This window comes from Barbus barbus (genome assembly GCF_936440315.1).
Source record: "Barbus barbus genome assembly, chromosome: 10".
Taxonomy (NCBI): Eukaryota; Metazoa; Chordata; class Actinopteri; order Cypriniformes; family Cyprinidae; genus Barbus; species Barbus barbus.
In genome coordinates this window covers 6,092,183-6,104,343 of record NC_136738.1, presented here as the reverse complement: position 1 = coordinate 6,104,343, position 12,161 = coordinate 6,092,183, and the positions used below count along the sequence as shown (strand labels likewise).

The 12,161-nt window shown below is 37.7% G+C and overlaps 1 protein-coding gene across 1 annotated transcript; it reads left to right on the top strand.

Annotated features, from left to right (window-relative positions):
* Nucleotides 1–1,286: 1,286 nt before the first annotated feature.
* LOC306876130 (SLAIN motif-containing protein 1-like) lies at nucleotides 1,287–12,147 on the top strand. The gene is made up of 9 exons (XM_079427085.1): nucleotides 1,287–1,766; nucleotides 3,111–3,247; nucleotides 5,122–5,238; nucleotides 7,215–7,313; nucleotides 7,547–7,696; nucleotides 8,741–9,076; nucleotides 9,533–9,712; nucleotides 9,821–10,106; nucleotides 11,347–12,147. Exons 1-9 carry the CDS (start codon nucleotides 1,390–1,392, stop codon nucleotides 11,420–11,422), a joined length of 1,758 nt encoding a protein of 585 aa, XP_079283211.1. The 5' UTR covers nucleotides 1,287–1,389; the 3' UTR covers nucleotides 11,423–12,147.
* The last annotated feature ends 14 nt before the right edge of the window (nucleotides 12,148–12,161 follow it).

Here is a 12,161-nt window from a genome sequence, read left to right as displayed (position 1 = left end):
GGCGCTCTGGAGGCCTCCAGGGATCAAGGGGCAGGGCTACCTTCCTCCAGACCGGGGGCCCGTTCCGGGAGCCATGGCGGAACGGGAGACACAGGAGGCCATGGCGGGACAGGGGACTCCGGAGGCCATGGCCAGACAGGGGACTCGGGAGGCCATGGCGGGTCAGGGGACTCGGGAGACCATGGCGGATCCGGGGATTCGGGAGGCCATGGCGGGACAGATTGCCAGATTGCTCAACAGCTTTTTTTCCCAGATTGTGAGAGCTCTTAACTCCAATCTCCCTGTCCCCCTCTGACCCCCCACTCACCCAACTCATTAATACAGTTGACAACTTTTCCTAAGTGCAATTCTGAGTGTGCTACACACAGGTGAGTGGGCTATACAAACCACCTGTAGTAACGCACTCATCCCACTATATAAAAAGTAAAGTAAAGTAAAGTCGTGACGTATTGTCAAGTATGGTGACCCATACTCGAAATTGGTGCTCTGCGTTTAACCCATCCAAGTGCACACACACACAGCAGTGAATATTGAACACACACACACACACACACACACACACACACACACCGTGAACACACACCCGGAGCAGTGGGCAGCCATGCTGCGGCGGGGAGCAGTTGGGGGTTCGGTGCCTTGCTCAAGGGCACCTCAGTCGTGGTATTGAGGGTGGAGAGAGCGCTGGACATTCCCTCCCCCCACCTACAATTCCTGCCGGCCGGGGGCTCGAACTCGCAACCTTTCGATTACGAGTCCGACTCTCTAACCATTAGGCCAAATGACTTCCCCTATATATAAATATAGTTAAATAAAATAATGTTTACTTGAGCATTGCACTACAAATCTTTTTGCACTATGCGCTGCTTCCCACAAAATCTCTCTTTAATCTGCACAACAATTTAATGTACAAAATATATATACAATTTTTATTTTTATTTCTATCTTTTTGCACAATTTCATGTACAGTAAAGTTCTTGTACAGTCTCAGTTTGTGTATGTCTAGGCAGCTAGGTATAATTGTTATAGTATAGTATATGTATAGTCATGTTTTTTTTTTTCCTCTTATACTTTCATTGTACTTTTATCTTATGTTTAACTAGTATGTAGCACCGTGGTCCTGCGAGACACGACATTTCGTTCCACTATATGTCCACACATGTAGCAGAATGACAATAAAGCTCAATTTGAACTTGAACTTGAACTTGGAGCTGGGGTACAGTGGCTGGTGTTTTTTGCCTGGTAATGTGGTGGTCGTGTGTTGTGTTTTGAACTGAGGGGGAGGAGACAGAGACACATCAGCATCTGAATGAAGCGTGCAAGCCGTCTGAAAGCACTGCGAGTCTGGGCACACAGGGTAAACAACACCGCCACCATCTTACTACTGTTTATATGCTTTTCTCTTCAATGGACGGACTATTGTTCAACCCGCAGATGATGGCGGACGTCAATGGCAACAGTAAGATAATGAACGCGGAACTGGAGGTGAAAAAGCTTCAGGAGCTCGTGAGAAAACTGGAGAGGCAAAACGAGCAGCTCAGGACGAGAGCAAACGTTGCGAACAACTGCACCTCCAGCGCCCGTCTTGGCCCAGACACCGGGAATTACTGCCTTTCACCTTCCTACACTCCATCTTTTGGACTATCGGATGAGCACTATCCGTATTTTCATCCGCAGTCAGTGACTGGTGCTGATGAGGATGATGCTACTGTGCTGGATGAGGTGGAAATACTAGTTCTTCCCATCGATGGAGAGTCTGATTACAGCTGGTACTGATGCTGCATTATTTGCTCAGTTAACAATGGTGTAATTCTTGCCTAAAATGATTTGATTTTCGATTTTCAGCGTTGCTTGTTCTTTGTCATTGCTTAAATTCAGTTCCCATGAAATGTCACCATACCATGTGTGTGTCCAGGTCCATTGTTAGGTTGGTGAGTGTCTGAACAACATCACTGATGCAGGATATCTTATTAGTGGTGCAGATTGGCCTGCTGTGTTGATGTGAAAAATATCCATATTGTTCTTTTAAATGTGAAGTGCACAGATGCATGAATATTTGACTGTTCAGTTGTGATCATTTCACACCAGATGATCAAAAGTATTCTAACTTGAACGTGAGCACTACACAGAGAAATAAAAACAGCAAATCTGGCCTGTCTTTGTTTTGGGATGAAGCATTAGTCTTAAATGCAAAACTCCTACAGTGGGCCTCGAAAGTCTGAGACCACGTTGAAAAACAAAAAGTGAAAACTGTAATTGTAAACTGTAAAATAAATAGGCTAAATAAAATGAAGAAGAAATATGTCATGTTTTTTCCATTTCTACTAACTGCTAATTGCCAAGTAATTAAAACAAATTTGTGTCCACATGGACACTTTTACACAGATAATCAGAAGTTCTTGCTTCCATTCCATTCTTGCACTTATATATTTCCATATGTTCAGCTAAGATCACTTCAATATTCTCAGTATATTAATACATTATACTTCACAGACTTTAATTAAAATGGTCTACTAAGGATTCTGCATTCCTATTTGCCTGTTTTGGGGGGCTTAAGTATATTTTAGAAAAACATATTTTGCCTGTTGATTCCCCAGTTTGGGTGCTCTGAGAATATGCATTACCAATTTAAATACTGTAAGATGTTTATTTCAGCTGTCATTATGAGTTCAGCTGTCACATCCATATAGTTGGAATTGCCCATGCTGGAGAACTTGTAGAGTTCATGCAACTTGAATGCTGCCAAAACAATCTCATGGCAATTCATAGCTATTTTACGTTTTGCTGAATTAGTGGCTATTTAGTGTGAGTTTGTACATTTTCATCTGGATCACATTGAATCAAAATTTAGATTATTTTTAATCTCGCTAAATAGTTAGTAGGACACTTTTAATAAATGAGATCATGTTTTTATTTTGATTTTAGATCAAACAAATGACTAATGTAGATAGTGGTCATACATGCCTTTTTATGTTTTAGGTGCAGTTTCAAACTCTCTTAATCAGCTGAGCTAATTCAAATGGTACTAGGATGGACCATCAGGCAACACTATAATAATGAAAGTTTGTAAAAGTAGAGATTGGAATGTTTTAACCATGTTTTTATGTCACTAGGTTGTACGTGTCTCCAAAAGCAAAGCTGTTTCCTCATCTTCTCCTCAGTCCTCTTCAGTGGTGCAGACATGTGCTGGACAACCCCAAACCAGAGGTGGAGTTAGCCAAACGCTCGTTGTGCTACAAACTGGACCAAGGTACCAATCATCATTCCCATGAATATAAAGTACAAAATGTGAATGTCTAAATTGTCAATGTTGTTTATGGTCAAATTTGAGTTTGATGCAGCTTGTTTCTTCATCAGAACAGACTTGGAGAAATGTAGCATTACATCACTTGCTCACCAATGGATCCTCTGCAGTGAATGGGTGCCGTCAGAATGAGAGTCCAAACAGCTGATTCAAATATCATAATAATCCACATGACTCCAGTCCATCAGACAACATCTTTTGATTTGAAATGCTGCATGTTTTAAAAGAAACAAATCCATCGTTTTTTTTTTTTTTTTTTACATCAAACCGTTGTTTTATCCATAGTATTGTGAAAAATAATATATCGAAAAGGTAATTTCGTCTGAATCAGGAGAGAAATATGCACAGATCATGCTCCGTTAACAAGTGAAAACAGTCCAAAACAGTTCCAAACAAATATTTTGTTATAATTTTGATGTAAGACAACAACAGGGGTGGACTTTTTCACTGGAGGAAGTGTTATTATGGATTATGGACTCGTATTTTGTCCAGAAGCGATGGTTTAAAGTTAAAAAACATCTTGATGATGGATTTGTTTATTACAAACATGCAGATTTTCACTTTACAAGACATTAATTGACTCTCATTCTGACGGCACCCATTCACTGCAGAGGATCCATTGGTGAGCAAGTGACATAATGCTAATTGCACGAAGGTTTTTTATTTTTAGTGAACTATTTCTTTAATGGAATCTAGATAAAATGCAGATACATATACAGTTTAATTTTAGAAATCTAAGATGAATCTGAAAATGAAGAGTGTCTGACTGGGGAGTGTTAACTGTTACTCAGCCTAATATAAAATAACTTGAGATGATGATGAATAATAAGACCTTGAGGAGATACAAAATTAGCACTGCAGTGTCTTGGTAGCTAAAAGGTGAACCGATAACCTACATTTTCTGTTCTTGTGTAGTTCAGTAATGCTGCTGCAGGGGATGGTATCCATAGAAACAACTCCTATATAAATCTGCCTGCAGAATCAGCACTAACTAACACAGATATATTGGAGACTGTTCTGGGGACATGGTGAAATGTTGTTGTATCAGTTATTCCTTTGGATCAGTCCATACATAAATGATATATGAGGCGCACATATACAGAGATGTGTGTTGTGGAGTTGCGGGCGCTCTGAAAGACTTTTGAAAGGCCAGATTCAGCAAGCTTGGCTCTCTGTAAACAGGGTCATGAATACATCTTTGTTCTGGCAGCCTCTGAAAACCTTTGTTTTCTGGGTAGCCGTGAATGCTTGTTTTTATGCAATCTTGGAAAGGCTAATTGTTAAGGTATGCATAAGTACTGTGGTCTGCTTGACTACCAATAACTCATTCAACCCAGTGTCACTCTTTTAAAGGAATAGTTTGACCCAAAATGAATGTTTCAAACCTTTTCTTCTTCCACAGAACACAAAAGGAGAAATTGAGAAGAATGTCCTAGTTACTGTTTTCCAAAATTGTCAGAAATAGCTTATAAAGGGATAGTTCACCCAAAAATGAAAATTCTGTCGTCATTTACTCACCCTCAAGTAGTTCCAAACCTGTATGAATGTATTTGTTCTGCTGAACACAAAGGAAGATATTCTGAAGAATGTGGGAAACAGAGCAGTTCTGGGGCACCATTGACTTCCATAGTATTTTTTTCCCCTACTATGGAAACAGCCTAGTTACAAACTTTCTTCAAAATATCTTCCTTTGTGTTCGGCAGAATTTACTTACTTATTCATTATCCTTATTCACCATAGTACACTAACCCTACTATTAATATATTAATGTTGCTGTTTGTCATGTTTATTTATTAATTGCACTTCTCTTTTCCCATTAGCCAAAAGATGGAGAGGCCTCCTCTCTTCAAGTGTTCTGTACAGTCCTGTAGATGATCTCTCTTCTTTAAGCAGCTGTTCTAAACCCTATACTAAACCTGCACTAACTGAGCAAACAGGTAACCCTTACGCCTCACTCATCCTAACTCAAGACCAGAAACAATTTCTCATTATTATTCATTAGATGCTTTCTCTAACTCTCTCTAACTTCTGAAAGAGGTTATGTACTCTATGCCTGATAAACTGCATAGTTTGTACTGTGTATTATACAGGCCCTTGCGGAAAAGAAGTAGACTTACATAGCTTACATTTAAGAAGAGTACATATTACATAAATTATATACTTTCAAAGTGAACTCAATGTTTTCAGCCACTTTATTTAAAAAAATGTGTATAGTTTTAATATGGAATGCAATTAGCTGAACTTCAGAGAGCTTTTTTTGACCCATTTAAGTAGGAATAAAGTTGATCTTTATATGTAATTTCATAATTCTTTTGTCTTTGAAATATAGTCAAAGTGTAGACTACTGCTGAAAGAACTGACATTTATGATATACTAAAATATACTTAATATGTAATTTCAGTAACACTCTATTTTAAGGTGTTCTTGTTACACGTTATATGTACTTACTATTATAATAACAATTAATTATGCATAATTACATGCAAGTAACCCTAAGCCAAACCTTAATCCTAACCCTAACCATATAGTAAGTACTAGTGCTGTCAAACGATTAATTGCGATTAATCGCATCCAAAATAAAAGTTTTTGTTTACATAATATAGGTGTGTGTATTGTGTATTTTAATATGAATATATAAATGCACACACATGCATGTATATATTTAAGAAAAAAATTATGTTTATATATATTTAAAATATTTATATATGATATCAGTTATATGAATATAAACATATACATGGAAATATTTTCAGAATATATACTGTATGTGTGTGTATTTATACATACATAATAAATATACACAGTAAACACATATATTATGTAAACAAAAACTTATTTTGGATGTGATTAATTGCGATTAATCGTTTAGCAGCACTAGTAAGTACATGTAGTTAATCAATATTACTCAGGACTTAAATGTATAATTACACTGTAACAAGGACACCTTGAAATAAAGTGGAACCAATTTCTATTGAAATGCATTTATGTAGTGTATTTAAATATATTTGTAATTACACATTTGTAATAATGGAGTTGCAATTTAGTACATTTAAAATATATTAACTTTAAAAGTAATGTTAAATGACACTTTACACGTATAAAGTACTTTACATGTGTTTTAGTAAAGTTACAGGACTCTTCTACTTCTTTAAACTGTTAAAACAATAATATAAAATATATTTTAAAGCAAACCTTTTAACTTGACAATATTACAAAGTGCACTTTTTAAAGGTGCACTTAAGTGTGTTAAGAAACAGTCATTAAAAGTTTACTCTCTTTAAGTACACTTAAGTGGCCTTTTATTAATATGCAAGTACAGATTTTTAAATACTTTTAAGATTTGAAATACACTACAGCTGCATATCCAATACACTTAAGTGCCCTTTTTCACAAGGGTCATATGTATAATATAGAACTATTATTAATTTTTGAATGAAATATACTGGTAAACTAGGTAGTTGAGAAAAGTAATGACGTAGCAGTCAGAATAGCTGAGAAAGAACATATTGATTTTTTTTTTTTCCAGGCATCAGGTATCATTTCCTTCAGTCAGCTCAGCATTTTTCAAGCCATGAGAAATGTGAGACATCACTGATGAGTTGTGATGACCTCATTGTGTCTGGAAGTGACCGCTGCAGCATATGTTACACAAGACAAAGATTTGGTTGTGTTACTTTGTCACAGAAGATCTGCATATGGTACTGGTTGGACTATAGATTTATATGCATTAGATCAGTGGTTCTCAACTGGTTTTGCTTTAGGGCACAGGTTTTACAGTGGACAGCAAATGACAACCCAACAAAGCATTTTTTTAGTACACAAAACTGAGTTTTATGTCTTGATCATTGTTTATAAATGTGAGTTTTACTCCATACCATATTTTGATTTATCTATCATCTCTCTCCTGAACCAGATCCACCTTCACCCAACCATCAGAAGTCTCTTACAGGGAGAAACTGCTCAAGCCTAACCGAAAGATCTCCCACATTCCTCTATCACACGGCTACACAAAGTAAGCTTGATCAAGATCTCCCATCATGCTCTACTAAGCATACACAAAACTTCTTTTTTCCTATGAGGAGTGTTATTTGCCATTAACACTTTTGTTATTAGACAAACTGAACAAAACAGGACACCATGATTTTCAATCAATATAAAAATGCACTTTAAACAAGTGACAGTCGTTTACATTTTTGCAGTCTGTGCCTTATATATGTGAGATTGAGTTCTCCATGTCTCTTTCAGGTAATAGTCATCGTCAAAGGCCTCTCAGTCCACAGTCATCCATAGACAGTGAGCTCAGTGTCAGTGAACTGGAGGACGACTCCATCTCTATGAGCTATAAGCTTCAGGACATGACTGATGTGGAGGTCATGGCCCGACTGCAGGAAGAGAGTACGTCTGCTTTAATACATCACATGGTCACCCTCATGTCATTCCAACCTGTATGATTTTTCTGTGGAACATTAAAAAGGTATTTTGAAGAATGTTGGTCACCAAACACTTTCAGTTCCCATAAACAGTCATTATAATTAAAGCAGCAACTAGCGTTGAGAGGGCCATCGCACCCGTGCTCACCACCACCCTGTGGCTTTAGGAAAACTGCGAACGGTCAGCAATATGCATTTAAAGTGGTAAATATAGGAGGAATATGTCATTTATATGTGCCAAACTTCCTGCTGCCTGCTGGTGGCACTATGACTATAACTGGATATTGATATGTAGATGTCTTCAGGCCAAGACTTTTATCAAACGTGAAGTTTGGTGCAGAGTGAACATGGCATGTTTGAGTTAATATAAAATATGACATATCCTGTTTGCCAACAGGTGGTGCTATGATTATAACACAATATTGGCCTTTAGATGTGTTTAGGACAGGACTCTTATCAAACGTGAAGTTTGGGGCAGATCGGACATTGTATGCCTGAGTTACAACAACTTCCTGTTTCATGGCGAAACATCGAAATTTGTCAGGCTGCCATGGACACGCCCTTCAACAAAAACTCAAGATCTTGCAATTTAACGTCACAAAGGGCTTTAGATTACACTGACCAAATTTGGTGTTGATCTGTTTAAATCTCTAGGAGGAGTTCGTTTAAATACGCCAAAATATGGCAAAAACGGCACAAAATTTGCAGAGAAAATTCAAAATAACAGACTCCCCTGAGCCATTTTGCCGCACCCACTTCTGAAATCCTTATCAGATGTAAAGTTTCATGAGTTTTTGAGCATGTTTAGGCCCTAGAAATTGCAATTCATTGTGGAGAAGAAGAAGAAACTGAGCAATTCCAATAGAGTCGTCGCACCTCTGTGCTCACGTCTAATTACAATGGAAGTCAATGCGTACCGAAACTGTTAGATTACCAACATTCTTCAAAGGTGTAAACTGGGGCAGAAGAAGTATTTTGTACTCAGGATGATTCATGTGTTTGTGTTTAGGTCTACGGCAGGAGTACGCGAGCACCGCTGCCACAGCCACGCGCCGCAGTGCCAGTTTTTCGATGCACACAGGCGCGCGCAGGAGCATGAGGAGTGAGGCTGAGCTGGAGGAAGAGGAGGAGTACGATCAGCTGTCTGCTCCGCAGCCACGGCTCTTCCGGACGTCCTCCATGCAGCGCAGCACGTCCCACTCACAGAGCCTCTCCAGCATGAGAGAGTGCCGGCGCAGCCCCTCCACGCCTCAGTACCTCAGCAGCATGTCCTTCCAGCAGCTGCACTTGCCCAACCACAGCTCCAGCACAGCTACAGAGACCCAGAGCTACAGAGCCAACGCAGGTCAGACGACACACGCTCTTATCAAGCACAGACTGAAAATATACTGATAACACTGACACAGCAATAACTTACCGGTACTGGTTACTCCAGTCTCTCTGTTTTGATATGAAAGCTGTTTGGTGGAATAGATCTTTGGTTGGCGCCACCTTGTGTTTGGAAACCAAACTGAAGTTAAATAGCCTTAGTTGTAATAAATATGTTGAGCACAAAACCTATTTTTATAAGCTTCCCCAATTAAAAAAAAAAACCCTGCAAAAACATCAAACTGGCCAGAGACACAAAGATCTGGCAGGAATGACAGCTGTTCAGGAAATTTATTAAAATACGATTTTTTTATTTATTTATAAGATTTTGTATGTTTTATTTTTTTTTTAAACTTGGTTTGTCTTGAAGGTGTGTGTGTGCACATGTATGCATGTATATTCTAAAACTAAAACTCTGCCTTACTTTTTTCAGACAAGCTACGGAGGAGCATGCCAAACCTAATTCGAGCTCCCAGCATTCCCAGTGTCATCAGTGTGCCTAATGTTCCTTCTCCGACCGGTCACGTTGCCACATCGTCCTCACCTTTGTCATTACTCCGAAACAGTCAGAGTTTTGATTCCCACAGTGGTCTGACCAAGATACAGTCTGCAAGTAAGTCCAAACATCACATTAAATGATAATAGTTATCTTAGTAGCTGATTATATCGCTGTTTGTCATGAACCTCTAGTCAAATTTTATTGCTCTCTGTTCAATCTCAGTTCCCTCTCCGGGCCAGTTACAGCAGCGAGTTCAGAGCGTGGGCAACTTCTCAACACGGCCTCCTCTGAAAGCCACAGCCTACGTGAGCCCTACCATCCAGAGTGCCACCACAATGCCTTCCTCTGTTAGTCTCAACTCTATCCCCATCAGCAGCAGCAGCAGCAGCATTCCTCTCCCCAGCAAACCCAGCGCCCCCTCCTCCAGTCGTAGCGCTCTACCTCGGCCTGCTTCCTTTGTTGGGGCAAGTGGGGCCTTGCGTAGTAAAATTGCCCAGCCCATGCGCAGGTAATCGTTCACAATTCTTCCTCCTCTACTTTTGTGAATGTATTACTGTACATTCGCTTATGGGCTTCTCATCCAGAATGTACTATTTGCTTTTTATAACATTAGCTGTTCCAGAGAGGACAAGTGTTCTGTTGTTAAACATTTACTGTTAATTACCAAATTTCATATTCATTGAAGCAAATGTGCGTGTAGTTACCAGTAAACTTCAGACAAACTCAGAAAAATGAATTATTGTTGGGTGCAAAATAGTGTTAGGACATAAAACAAACCATATATTGACTTGAAGTCACTTTTTGTAATTCAATAATTGATTTATCTGCAAAAATAACTTGATTTAGAGGCTTTTCTCAGCAAAATATTTCTTTTTCATTAATTAATCAGCAAATCGGGTAATTAATTCAATTAAAATCTGTAATATTTGACAGCCCTAAAAATACTGACAGGAATTATTGATTCTTAGAACTCCCTAGTGGATATATTCAATTTGCTCACATGCAGTTAGTAGGATTTATCTTTTATATATATATTTTTTTTATAAGAGATTATTACTTTTTTATAAGGATGCATTTATAATGTTGCAAAAGATTTCTATTTCAAATAAATGCTGTTCTTATGAACTTTTTATTTATCAAATAAACCTAAAAAAAACATATTATGGTTTCCACAAAAGTATCACAACTGTTTTGATAATAATAAGAAATGTTTCTTGGGCATAATAAGCATAATAGAATGATTTTTGAAGGATCATATGACACTGAAGACTGGAGTAATGCTGAAAATTCAGCTTTGATCACAGGAATAAATTACATTTTAAAATATATTAAAATAGAAAACAGTTATTTTAGATTATAATAATATTTCTGTTATTACTGTATTTTTATCAAACAAATGCAACCTTGATGAGCATAACAGACTTTTTTCAGAAACGAAATCTTTTGAGCAGCAGTATAGCTTAATGTTTTAAAAAGGTTTAAAAATATTTAACTTCATACACAGTATTTCATTGTTAATTTATATTTGTTCGTAATTCGTTATAATACAACTCATGTTCATTTATACAACTTGAAATTTGAGTTCAAATGTGTTAATATATGTAGAAATTCACATTAACCAAGAATTGGTTACAAATTGTTAGTTGAAACTGATTAGTAAAAAATTGATTCTTATTGACAAATGATAATGATATTTTATATACACTATAATGTACTGCTGTCATTAACAGTAGTCACTGTCATTGCAGTTTACTGACCCCACCGAAGAGTGTCTCTGCTTTGAGTGCCCTGCGTGACGGCAGCTGGAGGGACGGCTGCTATTAAACTGCTCAGACCTTAAATGTCTCAGGCCCAGCTGGCTGGGCACAACTGGGCACATCTAGACCTGAAGTGGAAATAAGATAACATCAAGTGATTCGAAGTTGAAAAGCACTGTTAACAAATGCAATACAGCACCACTGCAATATGCCTAATGGCTGAAACCCAGAACATTATGCATACAAGTGTTTACGTGCAAATAATTTGCCTAATTGCTGCACAATTTTTTAACCATTGAAACCAATTGTCAAATGATATTAATAATTAGATATGAACATAAGGACGGTATTGGTTTTGGTAGATGTTATAATTTAATAAGCATAAGTCATTATCTCTCAAATAGCACTTTTACTGCTAACTTGCATTGTTACATTAGTATTGCCAGACTAGTACCTGATTGGTTTCTGTTGCGCAAGTTGCATTCCTTTTTTAATAATGTTGTCAATTATGTTGCAACATATGGCAAGTTGAATTATGTGGGTGATCTGATGCATTTGTAAAAGCAGATGAAAAGGACTTTAAAACACTTGTTGAAGTACAAATGCAGCCTAGAGTAAATGGCAGCCATTCCAGATTGTATGTTTACATGATGCTCGTGATACAGAGCACAGTGGACAAGACATTTGCACATCAAATGGTAACATTTGTTTTTCTTTTTTAAAGAACTGGTTTATGATGGAGTGGAATGGATAGTATGTTTTTCCTGTGTTTAATAAAAGGCTTTTGAACAGAAATGTAATGTTTA

What these genes read in the sequence shown, in the direction of transcription:
- LOC306876130 (XM_079427085.1), top strand. Translation starts at nt 1,390, where the DNA reads ATGCTTTTCTCTTCAATGGACGGACTATTGTTCAACCCGCAGATGATG. An exon ending in GTGCTACAAACTGGACCAAG is followed by an intron (nt 3,248 to 5,121) that starts GTACCAATCATC and finishes TTTTCCCATTAG; the next exon opens with CCAAAAGATGGAGAGGCCTC. An exon ending in ATTGCCCAGCCCATGCGCAG is followed by an intron (nt 10,107 to 11,346) that starts GTAATCGTTCAC and finishes CTGTCATTGCAG; the next exon opens with TTTACTGACCCCACCGAAGA.